The sequence below is a fragment of the Tachyglossus aculeatus genome, chromosome 18 (genome assembly GCF_015852505.1).
Source record: "Tachyglossus aculeatus isolate mTacAcu1 chromosome 18, mTacAcu1.pri, whole genome shotgun sequence".
Taxonomy (NCBI): domain Eukaryota; kingdom Metazoa; phylum Chordata; class Mammalia; order Monotremata; family Tachyglossidae; genus Tachyglossus; species Tachyglossus aculeatus.
In genome coordinates this window covers 9,409,767-9,426,951 of record NC_052083.1, presented here as the reverse complement: position 1 = coordinate 9,426,951, position 17,185 = coordinate 9,409,767, and the positions used below count along the sequence as shown (strand labels likewise).

Genomic DNA, 17,185 nt, shown 5'->3' with positions numbered 1-17,185 from the left:
TGAGATGCTCCCTGTATCCAATAATAATAATAACGATGGCATTTATTAAGCACTTACTATGTGCCAAGCACCGTTCTAAGCGCTGGGGAGGTTACAAGGAGATCAGGCTGACCCACGGGAGGGCTCACGATCTTCATCCCCATCTTCCAGATGAGGGAACCGAGGCCCCGAGCAGTGAAGTGACTGGCCCAAAGTCACACAGTTGACAGTCGGCAGAGCTGGGATTCGAACCCGCAACCCCGGGCTCTTTCCACCGAGCCACGCTGCTTCTCAAGCCCCCTCCAAGCCCCACGGCCGCTTACGTACGGATCTGGAATTTACTTATCTTAATGCCCGCCTCAAGACCGTAAGCCCGGTGCGGGCCGGGAACGTGTCTGTTTCTTGTTCCGGCGGACTCTCCCACGTGTTTAGCACAGTGCTCTGCACGGGGTAACGCTGGCTCAGCCGCCGGCCCCGTCCCCCCCAGCCGTCCTGGGAATCCTCTGCCCCCATTCCCAATCCCACCGGAGGCTCCCCAGAGGGGCTCGGGCCCGTGGGGGCGGCCGGCCCAGGGAGGCGCCTAAGGAGCAGGGTCCGCTCCGGGGACCGCCGGGCCCGAAGCCGGGGAAGGCCGCCGCTGGCAGGTGATGAGGAAGGCGGGCACTGCCTGCGTGTCGTGGAAGATGACGAAGATGGAGGGTTGCCGGGGGCAGTCGACCACGCTGTCGTAGCGCAGGGGAGCGCTCCCCGGCCCCTGGCGCAGCGGCGGGGCGCGGAGCCCCGCTTTGCCCGCCGTGTACTCGCCCGTCAGAACCCGGGCCACAAACACGGCCTTGTATCCCCGAGCGTCGCAGGGCGAATACTGGTCTTGAACGGAGAGGCCCGCCTGGGCCGCGAAGTACACGCCCTGCCCGTACAGAGCCGCTGGGGGAGGGAAGGGGGGGCGGTCAGAGCCCCCGCCCAGCTCCCCGCCACCGCCCCCCTCAACCGGCCCCCCGGGCCCCCCCTCACCGTGGAGCCCGCAGAAGTTGCGGCTGAACCCGTGCAGGCAGATCTCGGGCACGGCCTGGGCCGAGGTGCCGTGGTACAGCGTCCGCTCCACGGGCCGGCGCGGGCACAGCCGCTCCAGCCGCTGCCGCTGCAGCTCGTACTGGCGTTGCAGGAGGGGGTGCAGCAGGCGCTCCACCTGGGGAGGCCGGACGGCGGGCGGGTCACCCCACCCCGGAGCGGCTCGCCCGGCCGCAGCCCCCGCGGCATCCCGGGCCCCGGCCCGGGCCGACACTGAGGCCTAGGGAATCCCCAGCCCGCAGGACACGCCGGCATCGCCACGCAGCCGGAGCGAGCCACGCTTCCCAGGATGCTGGGGTGGGGGCGGGACGGGACAGGGGACAGAGGGGCAACTAGGAACGGGTACCAAACGGAGGAGGGAGAGGCGGGGTGGGGACGGGGGAACTCAGAACGGAAACGGGGGCTTGCGTTCACCTTTACGACGCGGATCTCGTGGGCGTCGTCCAGTGAACCATAGAAATCCCGGATTATCTTCTGGAATTCCTCCCCACTCTCTTCCAGCGGCTCCAGCCTCACCTCCTCTTCTCCTACGTCCGCCGGGAGCAGCAGCCCAGCTAGAAGTAGGAGGCACGACAGAAAAGGGAGCCCCCGGGCCCTGGTTTTAACCACCCCGCAAACTCTGCTCCGGGAGACTTTCTCTGAGGTCCGTTTTAAGGACGACGCTACTCGTTAAACGGTGCCAGGCACCGTTCTAAGCACTGGGGTAGATTCAAGTCAATCCGATCGAACACGCTCCCTGACCCACGTGGGCCTCACACCCTTCGTCCCCGTTTCACAGATGAGGGGACTGAGGCCCGGAGAAGAGAAGTGACTTGCCCAAGGTCGCACAGCAGACATGTGGCTGTGAGCCCAATGTTGGGTAGGGACTGTCTCTATATGTTGCCAATTTGTACTTCCCAAGCGCTTAGTCCAGTGCTCTGCACACGGTAAGCGCTCAATAAATACGATTGATGGTGATGATGTGGCTCAGCCACATGTGGGAAGCAGCCACATGTGGATGGAAAGAGCCCGGGCTCTGGAGTCAGAGGTCGTGGGTTCGAATCCCAGCTCCGCCACTTGCCAGCCGTGTGACTTTGGGCGAGTCACTTCACTTCTCTGGGCCTCAGTTCCCTCATCTGGAAAATGGGGGTGAAGACTGTGAGCCCCCCGGGGGACAACCTGATCACCTTGTAACCTCCTCAGCGCTTAGAACAGTGCTTTGCACGTAGTAAGCGCGTAATAGATGCCATCATTATTATTACTATGTGGTGGAGCCGGGATGAGAACCGTGCTCCACCCACGAGGGCCACGTTGGCCCAGCTGTCCCGACGCCCGTATCTTCTCTCCCGGGAAGTGACTCACCTGGGGGACTGGCGGACCTCGGGACCGGGGATGGGCAGGGGGCATCCCGGCTCTGTGTCCGCGCCAAGGCCCGGGGCAGATCGAGCCCCAGATGGGCGGCGAGGCGGCGGGCGGCACGGGCGGGATGCGGGCCGAAGCCGCGGAGGGTGGCCACGTCCCCGCTCAGGGTGACGCTGACCCCATAGTCCCGCTCCAGGCAGGCCAGGAGCCCCCCGGGCAGTGCCTGCAGCTCCAGGCCCACCACGATCTCCTCGCTCAGGTGGGCCTTCAGGGCCTCCTCCAGCGCCGCCTCCAGCTCCGCCGGGTCCCGCTCGAAGGCAACGTGGACGATGAGCCGTCCCAGGGCGGGGTCCCGCTCCGCGCCCCTCACCTCCAAAAGGGAGAGGGCCAGGGCCCGCTGCAAATCCTCCTGCTCCGGCTCCCGTAGGTCCAGGGAGCGCTGCAGGGCTAGGAGCAGGGCCGCCTCCTCGTCCAGGTTCTGCTCTCTCCGAAACGAGGCCAGGGACCGTTGCCTGGCCTCCGCCAGGGCCCCCTCCGCTGCCTCGTCTTCGGCCTCCCCATCCTCCTCCTCCTCCTCTTCTCCCCAAGCCCCCCAGCCCGGGGGTGCCAACTGCTCCTGGGACCGATCTGCTCGGTACAGCTCCTCCTCCAGATTCTCCTCCAGCTCCGGCTTCGCCGCCCACCGCGGGGGCTGATTGGGAAGGGGCTCCTCCTCCTCCTCCTCCGGTCCTTCCAGGGCGACCAGCAGGGCCTTGATCTCCTCTGGACAGACGGCAGGAGGGGAGGAGGAAGAGGGACAAGAGGGAGAAGAGGGGGGTGGGAAGAGGGACACGGAGGAGGAAAGGGTGGTCGGTTGGCGACTAGGGAGAGGCGTGGGGAAGCGTGGAGAAGTTGGGGGTCGGGGCACCGGGAAAGGCGGGGATGGGGACGGGGAAGGTGGCAGCTCTGGTCTTCTCTCCCCGCCAACCCCCTCCACACTTTCCAGTACCCAAGCTGTCGGCAGCCCCGGCGTCGGCGTCCCGGGGCAGACCATCCGGGGTCCGGCCGAGGGGTAGCTCCGGAGGCTCCGGCTGTGAATTCAATGGAGGTAGGGCTCAGCGGCGGGGTGCCCAGTTGCCACGGCGTCCTTGCCCCCAACCCGGGCCCGCCGAGCAAGCCCCTTGGAGTCCCTGGGGCGGGAGGGGCCTGTGGTTCACGTCTCCCTGTCCGGCATGCCATCTTCTAGACCGTGAGCCCGTCTTCTAGACTGTGAGCCCGGTGTTGGGGAGGGACCGTCTCTGTATGTTGCCAACTTTCGCACTTCCCAAGCACTTAGTACAGCGCTCTGCATGCACTTATTGAGTAAGCACTCAATAAATACGATTGAATGAATCTCTGAGCCACTCTTTTACGGGCCTGGGCCCTCCGTCCCCTCTCCCACCCCACTCCCCCTACCCAGCCCCACCCAATCCAAAATAATCCGACTGGGGCTAGTGATGTTGAGGTCTGGAGGCCCTGGGGGGTGGGGTTCCCCTACAGAGGTTCAGGGGGTGGGCCCCCGCCCACTAAGGCATCAGGACTAATGGAGAGCGGGAGATCACGGGGCGCGGGATTCAGAGGCCTTGAGCGGAGGGGAATCAAGGGCCGGAGGGTCCGTACCTCAGCGTCCGGGGGGCCCCAGGTCAGCCGCTCGGTCCCGATGGCGCACTGAAAACGGACCTCCAGGTCCCGCAGAAGGGTCTGGCCCTCGGCGCTCAGCAAGAACCGGGCGCTGCCCGGAAGGGTCAGGGGCAGCGTCTGGCACCCGATGCTGCCCAGCAGGCTCTGCAGGAACTCCGCCGCCGCCTGGCACGCTTGGGGTTCTCCGCTGAGCTGGGAGGGCAGAGCCGGGGTGGGGGAACGAGGGTGAATGGAAACGGGGGCGGACGGGAAGGGGCGGTGGGAGAGGGAGGGGACGGCCAGGGAGTCCCTTACCCGGAAGCCAGCGACGTCAGAGGCATCGAGCGGGCAGAGGACGACATCCTGGAGGCCGGTGAGCAGCTCCTGGTGATGGAGCTGCAGATAGCGCAGGGCACCCGGCTCCATGGGCACCAGGGCCTCCCCCGGCTCCACGGGCTCCTCGGGGCCCACCGCATCACCCCCCGGCCCCATGGGCGCTCCCGGAGGCAGGGGCTCCGGCTGGGCCGCGGTCAGGCGCTCCGAAAGGGCCCCAGCTGGGCTGGCGGGGGGCCCCTTGGGACCCACGGACTCCGGAGTCTCCGGGGGCAGCAACACGTCCACCGGTTCCAGGGCCCCAACGGCAGCCGGGCTCCCCGGGGCCCCCCGTCCCCCGAGGTCCGAGTCCCCCGGTTCCACCGGTCCGCTCTCCTGAGTCTCCGGGCCTCTGTCCTTATCACCGGGCTCCAGAAAGTCATAGTGGGGGGTCACGCCCAGCTCTGAGCCCTGGAGCCGGTGACTCTTCTGCAGCACTCGCTCCGCCACTGTGGGGAGGGGAAGCCGTCGGTCGGTCAGTCAACCGTATTTGTCGCGCGCTTACCGCGTGCGGAACACTGCGTTAAATCAATCAATCAATCAATCGTATTTATTGAGCGCTTACTATGTGCAGAGCACTGTACTAAGCGCTTAAACGCTAAATCGTTAAACGCTGGGAGAGCGGCTGCAGGGGGTCTTGGAGGACGAGGACGCGGAGGGGAACCAAGGCTGCGGGCTCAGAGCTCACACCAGGGGCTGCCGTGGTGCCTCTCGTTCTTATCTTTTAGACTGTGAGCCCACTGTTGGGTAGGGACCGTCATCATCATCATCATCATCAATCGTATTTATTGAGCGCTTACTATGTGCAGAGCACTGGACTAAGCGCTTGGGAAGTACAGATTGGCAACATATAGAGACAGTCCCTACCCAACAGTGGGCTCACAGTCTAAAAGGGGGAGACAGAGAACAAAACCAAACATACTAACGAAATAAAATAAATAGAATAGCTATGTACAAGTAAAATAAATAAATCATCATCATCAATCGTATTTATTGAGCGCTTACTATGTGCAGAGCACTGGACTAAGCGCTTGGGAAGTACAGATTGGCAACATATAGAGACAGTCCCTACCCAACAGTGGGCTCACAGTCTAAATAAATAAATAAATAAATAAGTCTCTATATGTTGCAAACTTGTACTTCCCAAGTGCTTAGTACAGTGCTCTGCAGACAGTAAGCACTCAATAAATACGATTGATGATGATGATGATGATGATGATATTATTACTAATAAGGATAATGATAACAACGAGCCCGTTGTTGGGTAGGGACCGCCTCTATAGGTTGCCCAATTGTAGTTTCCAAGCGCTTAGTCCAGTGCTCTGCACACAGTAAGCGCTCAATAGATACGACTGAATGAACGAATGATGATCGTGCTATTCGTTAAGCGCTTACTCTGTGCCAGGCATCGTTTTAAGCGCTGGAGCAGATACAAGCTAATCGGGTCAGGCACAGTCCCTGTCGCACAGAGGGCTCACAGTCTTTCATTCATTCATTCAATCGTATTTATTGAGCGCTTCCTGTGTGCAGAGCACCGTACTAAGCGCTTGGGAAGTACCTCCTCCAGGAGGCCTTCCCAGACTGAGCCCCCTCCTCCCCCTCCCCATCCCCCCCGCCTCACCTCCTTCCCTTCCCCACAGCACCTGTATATATGTTTGTAGGTATTTATTACTCGATTTACTTATTTTACTTGTACATATTTATTCTATTTATTTTATTTTGTTAATATGTTTTGCTTTGTTCTCTGTCTCCCCCCTCTAGACCGTGAGCCCGCTGTTGGGTGGGGACCGTCTCTATATGTTGCCAACTTGGACTTCCCAAGCGCTTAGCACAGTGCTCTGCACACAGTAAGTGCTCAATAAATACGATTTATTTATTTATTTATTTATTTATTTATAAATACGTGAGCCCTCTGTGCGACAGGGACTGTGCCTGACCCGATTAGCTTGTATGAATGAGTGAATGAATGAATGAAGTCCAAGTAGGCAACATCTAGAGACGGTCCCTACCCAACAGCGGGCTCACGGTCTAGAAGGGGGAGCCAGACAACAAAACAAAACATATTCACAAAATAAAATAAACAGGATAAATATCCTGTTTAAACAGGATAAATGCAGCGTGGCTCAATGGAAAGGGCACAGGCTTGGGAGTCAGAGGTCATGGGTTCGAATCCCAGCTCTGCCACTTGTCAGCGGTGTGACTTTGGGCAAGTCACTTCACTTCTCTGGGCCGCAGTTACCTCATCTGGAAAATGGGGATGAAGACTGTGAGCCCCATGTGGGACAATCTGATCATCTTGTACCCCCCCCGCCAGTGCTTAGAACAGTGGTTTGCACATAGTAAGCGCTTAACAAATGCCATTATTATTATTATTATTATTATTATATATGTACAAATAAAATAGAGTAATAAATCCGTACAAACATATATACATATATACAGGTGCTGTGGGGAGGGGAAGGAGGTGAGGCGGGGGGGGATGGGGAGGGCTCAGTCTCAGTCTGCTAATCTGCGGGGAGACGGGGGCGAGTGATGGGAATGAAACCCCCACCCCACCCCCCCGTCCCCTGCCTTCTTTCCCACCTTCTCCCGCTCACCATTCCAGTGCTGGAAGGCGATGACGACGCCCTGCTGCCCGGGCAGTGCCCGCAGGCCCTCCAGGACGCCACCCCCCACTGCGTCGTGGGCTCTCGAAATAGAGTTCCAACAGCTCCAAGTCGAGGGGGCCCCCGTCCAGCAGCCGTACCCGCACCGCCTGGGGCCGGGGCACCCAGGCCACTGTCACCGTGGCACCTTCCAGGGGTCTCTGGCTCGCCCGCGCCACCAGATCCTCCAGCTCTGGAGGGGAGGAGAGAGTCAGGGGCGAGGAGGACGTGCCCCCGTCCCACCGATCGTATTTACGGAGCGCCGTACTAAGCGCTTGGGAAGTACAAGTTGGCACCTTCCTGTCTGCCCCGCCCAAGGCACCCCTTACCCGTGTCCAACAGCGGGAAGGCCAGCTGCACCAAGGCCTGGCCGGGGCGAGGGCCGGGGAAGATGGTGCAGGGCTCGTGGTCCCGCCCGTCGTGCCCGGGCTCCGCTCTGCCCGCGCCCAGGAGGGTCTCCACGTACAGCTCCAGCAGGTCGGGCGCGGTGCCAGGCTTCAGCCCCCGCAGCAGCAGCCACCGCGGGTCTCGGGGGCCGCCGGGGCCCAGGACCAGGGGGCCGCCCCGCGGAACGTGGTCGGCGCGGGACGGCACATGGGCCGCACCTGGAGGACGGGAGGGGATGGGTTAGAGGAGAATCATCATCATCACCATAATAATGGTACTTGTCGAGTGCTTACTACGTGCCAAGCACCGTTCTAGACACTGGGGTAGCTACGAGGTTGGATGCAGTCCCACATGGGGTTCAAGGCTCTTGATCCCCGTTTTACAGATGAGGTAACTGAGGCCCGGAGGACTAGAGTGTCTTGCCCAAGGCCAGACAGCGGACGTGTGGCGGAGCTGGCATTAATAATAATAATAATGGCATTTATTAAGGGCTTACTATGTGCAAAGCACTGTTCTAAGCGCCGGGGAGGTTGCAAGGTGATCAGTTTGTCCCACGGGGGGCTCACAGTCTTCATCCCCATTTTCCAGATGAGGGAACTGAGGCCCAGAGAAGTGAAGTGACTCGCCCAAAGTCACCCAGCTGACAAGCGGCGGAGCCAGGATTTGAACCCACGACCTCTGACTCCAAAGCCCGGGCTCTTTCCACTGAGCCACGCTGCTTCTCGCATTAGAACCCAGGTCCTTCCGCCTACTGGGCCCGGGCTCTCGCCACTATGCCACGCTGCTTCTAGCGACTAGAGGAGACAGGCCTGGTTTCCTGCTGCCTGCCTGCCTGGCATGGCCCCCCGCTTCAGTTTGGCTCCCCCTAAACCGGCCCGGCTCCCCTCCTGCCCTCCCCAGCCTGGCAGGGGAAGTGGGGCTGGGGGAGGCAGCGGGGAGCCAGGCTGGGTGAGGGGGCAAGCGGCGGTTGGCCCAGTGGGCATCAGAGGGCCTGGGAGAGGCAGCAGGGAGCCAGGCCGGGGCTGGAGGGGAAGCGGTGGTTGGCCCAGCGGGCATCGGAGGGTTTGGGGGAGGCAACGGGGAGCAAGCAGTGGTTGATGCAGTGGGCATCGAAGGGTCTGGGAGAGGTGGCAGCGGGGAGCCAGGCTGGGTGAGGGGGGCAAGCGGAGGTTGGTCCAGCGGGCATCGGAGGGCCCGGGAGAGGCAGCAAGGAGTCAGGCTGGGGCTGGAGGGCAAAAGGCGGTTGGCCCAGCGGGCACCGGAGGGTCTGGGGGAGGCAGCAAGGAGCCAGGCCGGGGCTGGAGGGCAAGCGGCAGTTGGCCCAGTGGGCACTGGAGGGTTTGGGGAAGGCAATGGGAAGCAAGTAGCAGGTGGTCCAGTGGGCACCGAATGGTTTGGGGAAGGCAATGGGAAGCAAGTAGCAGGTGGTCCAGCGGGCACCGAAGGGTCTGGGAGAGGAGGGAGTGGGGAGTCAGGCCAGGGCTGGGGGGCAAGTGGCGGTTGGCCCAGCGGGCATCAGAGGGCCTGGGAGAGGCAGCAAGGAGCCAGGCCGCGGCTGGAGGGCAAGCGGCGGTTGGCCCAGTGGGTACTGGAGGGTTTGGGGGAGGCAATGGGAAGCAAGTAGCAGTTGGTCCAGCGGGCACTGGAGGGTCTGGGAGAGGAGGCAGCGGGGAGCCAGGCCGGGTGAGGGGGGCAGGCGGCGGTTGGTCCAGCGGGCACCGGAGGGTCTGGGGGAGGCAGCGGGGAGCCAGGCCGGGGCTGGGGGAGGGGGGCAGGCGGCGGTTGGCCCAGAGGGCACTGGAGGGGCTGGGGAAGGCAGAGGGGAGCCAGGCCGGGTGAGGGGGGCAGGCGGCGGTTGGCACGGAGGGCACCGGAGCGGGGGGGAGAGGAGGCAGCGGCGAGGCGGGCCGGGAGGCGAGGGATGGGGCGGTTGGCGCCGCGGGCGGGCCGGGCCGGGGCCGTCCGGGGGACGGACGGACTGACTGACCGACCGACCGACCGACCGACCGACTGACAGTCAGACTGACAGACTGACCAGCTAGAGAAGCAGCGTGGCTCAGTGGAAAGAGCCCGGGCTTTGGAGTCAGAGGGCAGGGGTCCAAATCCCGGCTCCGCCACTTGTCAGCTGGGTGGCTTTGGGCGAGTCACTTCACTTCTCTGGGCCTCAGTTCCCTCATCTGGAAAATGGGGGCGAAGACTGTGAGCCCCCCGTGGGACAACCTGATCACCTTGTATCCCCCCCCCCCCCCAGCGCTTAGAACGGTGCTTTGCACGTAGTAAGCGCTTAACAAATGCCAGCATCATTATTATTATTATTATTGTTATTACTGACCGTGGGGTGGGCGGGCGGGGAGGAGGCCCGGCCCGGGCCGCCCGCTGTCCAGCCAAGGGGGCCCGGGCCCCTGCTCCTCCTCCTCCTCCTCCTCCTCCGGCCCCGGCCCCGGCCCCGGCCCCGCCGTCACCTCCCGCCCAGACATCGACGGCCCCGAGGCCCCCGACGGCCCCGCAAGTGAAACCGAAACCCCGCCGGGGAGGCGGAGGAGGGGCCGGGGGGGGGCCGAGGGGGGGCGGGGGGAGGGGACGGGGGGAGCGGGGCGGGGGGCCGGGGGGAGCGGGGGCGGGGACTCGCGGGGGGCCTGGGGGCGGGGCCCGACGGCGGGCGGGCGGACGGACGGGCGGCTGGGGGCGGGGCCCGAGGGGAGAAGGGGGCGGGGCCCGAGGGCGGGCGGACGGACGGACGGCTGGGGGCGGGGCCCGAGGGGAGAAGGGGGCGGGGCCCGAGGGCGGGCGGACGGGCGAAGGGGGCGGGGCCGGAGGGGAGAAGGGGCGGGGCCTGAGGGCGGACGGACGGAGGGGGCGGGGCCCGAGGGGAGAAGGGGCGGGGCCCGAGGGAGGGAGGACTGACAGACGGCTGGGGGCGGGGCCGGAGAGGAGAAGGGGCGGGGCCCGAAGGCGGACGGGCGGACGGAGGGGGCGGGGCCGGAGGGGAGAAGGGGCGGGGCCCGGGGGGTGATGGGGCGGGGCCTGAAGGCTGACGGACGGACGGACAGGCGGATGGGGGCGGGGCCGGAGGGGAGAAGGGGCGGGGCCCGAGGGCGGGCGAGGCCGGAGGGGAGAAGGGGCGGGGCCTGAGGGCGGGCGGACGGACGGAGGGGGCGGGGCCGGAGGGGTGAAGGGGCGGGGCCCGGGGAGGGGGCCGGAGGCGGGGCCTGATGGGCGGGGCGGGGCCTCTAGTAGGGGGGCGGGGCCTGATGCCGCGGGGCAGCCGGTTGGGGCGGGGCCTGAGGGGGAAGGGGCGGGGCCTGAGGACGGACGGACGGACAGGCGACTGGGGGGCGGCCTGAGGGGGGGAAGGGGCGGGGCCTGATGACGTAGGGGCAGTCGGCTGGGGGAGGGGCCTGAGGGGACGGGGCGGGGCCTGAGGGGAAGGGGGCCTGACGACGTAGCGGCAGCCGGGTGGGGGCGGGGCTTGATGGGAAGGGGCGGGGCCCTAGGGGAGGCGGGGGAGCCGGGGGGAGGGGGCGGGGCCGGAGGCCGGGAGGGACCTGATGACGTAGGGGCAGCCGGCAGGGGCGGGGCCTGAGGGGGAAGGGGCGGGGATTGATAGGAAGGGGTTGGGCCTGCGGGGAAGGGGCGGGGCCTGACGGAGGGGCGTCCCTGGGGGAGGGGCGGGGCCTGATGACGCAGGGACAGACGGATGGGGGCGGGGCCTGATGGAAAGGGGCGGGGCCTGAGGGAGAGGGCGACCCCTGGTGGAAGGGGCGGGGCCTGGCGACGTAGGGACAAACGGCTGGGGGCGGGGCCGAATTCGAACCCACGACCTCTGCCTCCCACGGCCGGGCTCCTTCCACGCTGCTTCTCGGACGACGGTTTTTGTGAAGCGCTGCCTACGTGCCCAGCGCTGTTCTAAGCGCTGGGGGAGATCCAAGGTCATCAGGTGGTCCCACGGTGGTGACTCACAGGCTTCATCCCCATTTTACAGACGAGGGAACCGAGGCATGCATTCATTCATTCGTATTTATTGAGCGGTTCCTGTGTGCAGAGCACTGCGCTAAGCGCTTGGGAAGGACAAGTCGGCCACATCTAGAGACGGTCCCTACCCAACAGCGGGCTCACGGTCGAGAAGGGGGAGACAGACAACACAACAAAACATGCAAACAGGTGTCAAAATCGTCAGAACAAAATAGAATTGTAGCTTGAGCGCTTACTGTGTGCAGAACACTGGACTAAGCGCTTGGGAAGTCCCCTGCCCACAAGGAGCTCACAGTCCAGAGGAGGAGCTTCGGGTCTTTAGAAAAGGATTTTTCTACCGGTTCCTAAATGGAGGCCCAGAGAAGTGAAGTGACTTGCCCAAGGTCACGCAGCTGATCAGGGGCGGAGGCGACATTAGAACCCACGACCTCTGACTCCCGAGCCCCGGCCCTTTCCACTGACCCATTCTGCTTCTCTGATAGTGGTATTTGTTAAGCACTTCCTATGTGCCGAACACTGTTCTAAGCGCTGGGGGGGCAAACAAAATGATCAGGTTGTCCCACGTGGGGCTCACAGTCTTCATCCCATTTTACAGATGAGGTAACCGAGGCCCAGAGAAGTGAAACGGCTTGCCCAAAGTCCCACAGCTGACAAGTGGCGGGGGTGGGATTAGAACCCACGACCTCTGACTCCCGAGCCCCGGCCCTTTCCACTGAGCCACGCTGCTTCTCTGATAGTGGTATTTGTTAAGCACTTCCTATGTGCCGAGCACTGTTCTAAGCACTGGGGGGCAAACAAAATGATCAGGTTGTCCCACGTGGGGCTCACAGTCTTCATCCCATTTTACAGATGAGGGAACCGAGGCCCAGAGAAGTGAAACGGCTTGCCCAAAGTCCCACAGCTGACAAGTGGCGGGGGTGGGATTAGAACCCACGACCTCTGACTCCCGAGCCCCAGCCCTTTCCACTGAGCCACGCTGCTTCTCTAATAATGGTATTAGTTAAGCACTTCCTATGTGCCAAACACTGTTCTAAGCGCTGGGGGGCAAACAAAATGATCAGGTTGTCCCACGTGGGGCTCACAGTCTTCATCCCATTTTACAGATGAGGGAACCGAGGCCCAGAGAAGTGAAACGGCTTGCCCAAAGTCCCACAGCTGACAAGTGGCAGGGGCGGGATTAGAACCCACAACCTCTGACTCCGGAGCCCCGGCCCTTTCCACTGAGCCATGCTACTTCTCTGATAATGGTATTTGTTAAGCACTTCCTATGTGCTGAGCACTGTTCTAAGCGCTGGGGGGCATACAAATCAATCAATCAATCAATCAATCGTATTTATTGAGCGCTTACTGTGTGCAGAGCACTGTACTAAGCGCTTGGGAAGTACAAGTTGGCAACATCTAGAGACGGTCCCTACCCAACAGTGGGCTCACACCGAGCACTGTTCTAAGCACTGAGGAGCATACAAAGCGATCAGGTTGTCCCATGTGGGGCTCACGGTCTTCACCCCCATTTTGCAGATGAGGGAACTGAGGCCCAGAGAAGTGAAACGGCTTGCCCAAAGTCCCACAGCTGACAAGTGGCGGGGGTGGGATTAGAACCCACGACCTCTGACTCCCGAGCCCCTGCCCTTTCCACTGAGCCACGCTGCTTCTCTAATAATGGTATTTGTTAAGCACTTCCTATGTGCCGAGCACTGTTCTAAGCGCTGGGGGGCAAACAAAATGATCAGGTTGTCCCACGTGGGGCTCACAGTCTTCATCCCATTTTACAGATGAGGGAACCGAGGCCCAGAGAAGTGAAACGGCTTGCCCAAAGTCACACAGCTGACAAGTGGTGGGGGCAGGATTAGAACCCACGACCTCTGACTCCCGAGCCTCAGCTCCTTCCACTGAGCCACACTTCTTCTCTGATAATGGTATTTGTTAAGCACTTCCTATGTGCCGAGCACTGTTCTAAGCGCTGGGGGGCATACAAATCAATCAATCAATCATATTTATTGAGCTCTTACTGTGTGCAGAGCACTGTACTAAGCGCTTGGGAAGTACAAGTTGGCAACATCTAGAGACGGTCCCTACCCAACAGTGGGCTCACACCGAGCACTGTTCTAAGCACTGAGGAGCATACAAAGTGACCAGGTTGTCCCACGTGGGGCTCACGGCCTTCATTCCCATTTTACAGATGAGGGAACTGAGGCCCAGAGAAGTGAAACGGCTTGCCCAAAGTCCCACAGCTGACAAGTGGCGGGGGCGGGATTAGAGCCCACGACCTCTGACTCCGGAGCCCCGGCCCTTTCCACTGAGCCCCGCTGCTTCTCTGATAATGGTGTTTGTTAAGCACTTCCTATGTGCCGAGCACTGTTCTAAGCGCTGTTGGAGGGGGTACAAAGTGATCAGGTTGTCCCACGTGGGGCTCACGGCCTTCGTCCCCATTTTACAGATGAGGGAACTGAAGCCCAGAGAAGTGAAACGGCTTGCCCAAAGTCCCACAGCTGACAAGTGGCGGGGGCGGGATTGGAGCCCACGACCTCTGACTCCGGAGCCCCGGCCCTTTCCACTGAGCCCCGCTGCTTCTCTGATAATGCTATTTGTTAAACACTTCCTATGTGCCGAGCACTGTTCTAAGCGCTGGGGGGGTACAAAGTGACCAGGTTGTCCCACGTGGGGCTCACGGCCTTCGTCCCCATTTTACAGATGAGGGAACTGAGGCCCAGAGAAGTGAAACAGCTTGCCCAAAGTCCCACAGCTGACAAGTGGCGGGGGCGGGATTAGAGGCCACGACCTCTGACTCCGGAGCCCCGGCCCTTTCCACTGAGCTCCGCTGCTTCTCTGATAATGGTGTTTGTTAAGCACTTCCTATGTGCCGAGCACTGTTCTAAGCGCTGGGGGGGTACAAAGTGACCAGGTTGTCCCACGTGGGGCTCACGGCCTTCATTCCCATTTTACAGATGAGGGAACTGAGGCCCAGAGAAGTGAAACGGCTTGCCCAGAGTCACCCAGCTGACAGGCGGCGGAGCCGGGATTTGAACCCACGACCTCTGACTCCAAAGGCCGGGCTCTTTCCACTGAGCCCCGCCGCTTCTCTAACATATTTCCTAACCTGGGCTTCAGTGCCGCCCTCCTTTCGTGGTTCTCCTTTCTCTTCGGCGGCTCCTTCTCACCTCCCCCGCACCATCCCTGGGCGTCCTTCAAGGCTCACTTCTGGGGCCCCTTCTATTTTCCACCTCCACCCACTCCCTCGGAGAACTCGTTTGCTCCCGTGGCTTCAGCTCCCATCTCTAGGCAGATGATTCCCAAATCGACACCTCCTAGCCTAGATCTTTCATCCATTCCATCGGATTTATTGAGCGCTTCCCGGGTGCGGAGCGCTGTGCTAAGCGCTTGGAAACTACAATTCGGCAACCGATGGAGACCGTCCCCACCCGACGGCGGGCTCCCGGTCTAGAAGGAGAAGCAGCGTGGCTCGGTGGAAAGAGCCCGGGCTTTGGAGTCAGAGGTCATGGGTTCCAATCCCGGCTCCCCTACTTGTCAGCTGTGTGACTTTGGGCAAGTCACTTCACTTTTCTGTGCCTCAGTTACCTCAGCTGTTCCCAAGCGCTTAGTACAGTGCTCTGCACATAGTAAGCGCTCAATAAATACGATTGATTGATTGATTAGGTTGTCCCACAAGGGGCTCACAGTCTTAATCCCCATTTTACAGATGAGGGAACTGCGGCACAGAGAAGTGAAGTGACTTGCCCAAAGTCACACAGCTGACAATCGGCGGGGCCAGGATTTGAAACCATGACCTCTGACTCCAAATAATAATAATAATAATAATAATGATGGCATTTATTAAGCACTTACTATGTGCAAAGCACCGTTCTAAGCACCGGAGAGGTTACAAGGTGATCAGGTTGTCCTATGGGGGGCTCACGGTCTTAGTCCCCATTTTACAGATGAGGGAACTGAGGCCCAGAGAAGTGAAGTGACTTGCCCAGAGTCACACGGCTGACAATCGGCGGGGCCGGGATTTGAACCCATGACCTCTGACTCCAAATAATAATAATAATAATAATGGCATTTATTAAGCACTTACTATGTGCAAAGCACTGTTCTAAGCACCGGGGAGGTTACAAGGTGATCAGGTTGTCCCACGTGGGGCTCACAGTCTTAATCCCCATTTTACAGATGAGGGAACTGAGGCCCAGAGAAGTGAAGTGACTCGCCCAAAGTCACACGGCTGACAATCGGCGGGGCCGGGATTTGAACCCATGACCTCTGACTCCAAAGCCCGGGCTCTTTCCACGGAGCCACGCTGCTTCCAGGCTGCTTAGTATAGCGCCCTGCGCACAGAAAAGGCTTCATTAATACCATTGATGATTGATTGACTGATTGATTATATCGGGTAGATACAATGCTACAATCCCATCAGACCTAGTCCTTGCCCCCCAGTCCAAAAGGGAGGGAGATTTTTAGGCCCCATTTTATAAACAAGGGGACCGAGACACAGAAAAGTGAAGTGACTTGCCCGAGGTCACCCCGCAGGCCTGCGGCCAAAGCGGGATTAGAACCCAGGTCTCCTAACTCCCAGTCCTATATTCTTTTCCATTACGCAACTCCGCTTCTCGGAAACTTTGTAAGTGCCGAGAAGCAAGGAAACAAAAGTGAAACCAGCTCCTGGGGTCACAACAAGAAACACCAAGCAGCCTGCCAAACTGGATGACGCCTGGGCCCGGGAGTCAAAAGGTCGTGGGTTCAAATCCCGGCTCCGTCTCTTCCCTGCTGGGTGACCGTGGGCAAGCCGCTTCACTTCTCTGAGCCTCAGTTACCTCATCTGGAAAATGGGGATGGAGACTGTGAGCCCCACGTGGGACGGCGACGGTGTCCGCTCCAATTTCCTTGTATCCACCCCAGCGCTTAGTACATTGCCTGGCACGTAGTAAGCATGCAACAGATGCGATTATTATTATTATCATTGTTCATAAACATGACAGCACAATATGTTTGTACATATTTATTGCTCTATCTATTTATTTTACTTGTACATATCTATCCTATTTATTTTATTTTGTTAGTATGTTTGGTTTTGTCCTCTGTCTCCCCCTTTTAGACTGTGAGCCCACTGTTGGGTAGGGACTGTCTCTATGTGTTGCCAATTTGTACTTCCCAAGCGCTTAGTACAGTGCTCTGCACATAGTAAGCGCTCAATAAATACGATTGATGATGATGATGATGATGACTGTGAGCCCCACGTGGGACGGGGACGGTGTCCGCTCCAATTTGCTTGTATCCACCCCAGCGCTTAGTACATTGCCTGGCACATAGTAAGCATGCAACAGATGCGATTATTATTATTATCATTGTTCATAAACATGACAGCACGATATGTTTGTACATATTTATTGCTCTATCTATTTATTTTACTTGTCCATATCTATTCTATTTATTTTATTTTGTTAGTATGTTTGGTTTTGTCCTCTGTCTCCCCCTTTTAGACTGTGAGCCCACTGTTGGGTCTGGACTGTCTCTATATGTTGTCAACTTGGACTTCCCAAGCGCTTAGTACAGTGCTCTGCACACAGTAAGCGCTCAATAAATACAATTGATTGATTGATTGATCTTTTGGAGCACACAGGGGGACTGGGTCTGTGGGTCCCACACTGGCCTTTTCGGCCTCGTGAATGGGCGAATTTAACTGTCAGTGGCGTCTTCTTCGAGATCGAAAGTCAATCTACGATTGAATGAATGAGGGAAAAATGCGTATCAATCAATCAATCAATCAATCGTATTTATTGAGCGCTTAC

The 17,185-nt window shown here is 60.2% G+C and overlaps 1 protein-coding gene across 1 annotated transcript; it reads right to left on the bottom strand.

The window, feature by feature from the left end:
- Positions 1–257: 257 nt before the first annotated feature.
- On the bottom strand, positions 258–14,574 carry PARP10 (poly(ADP-ribose) polymerase family member 10). The gene is given in 14 exon segments (XM_038760082.1): positions 258–903; positions 991–1,165; positions 1,462–1,601; positions 2,389–3,150; positions 3,377–3,458; positions 4,027–4,239; positions 4,342–4,847; positions 6,996–7,071; positions 7,073–7,236; positions 7,373–7,648; positions 8,448–8,548; positions 8,690–8,878; positions 9,020–9,157; positions 14,561–14,574. Coding segments are annotated over 14 exon segments (3,180 nt in total). The 3' UTR covers positions 258–559.
- Between the last annotated feature and the right edge of the window lie 2,611 nt (positions 14,575–17,185).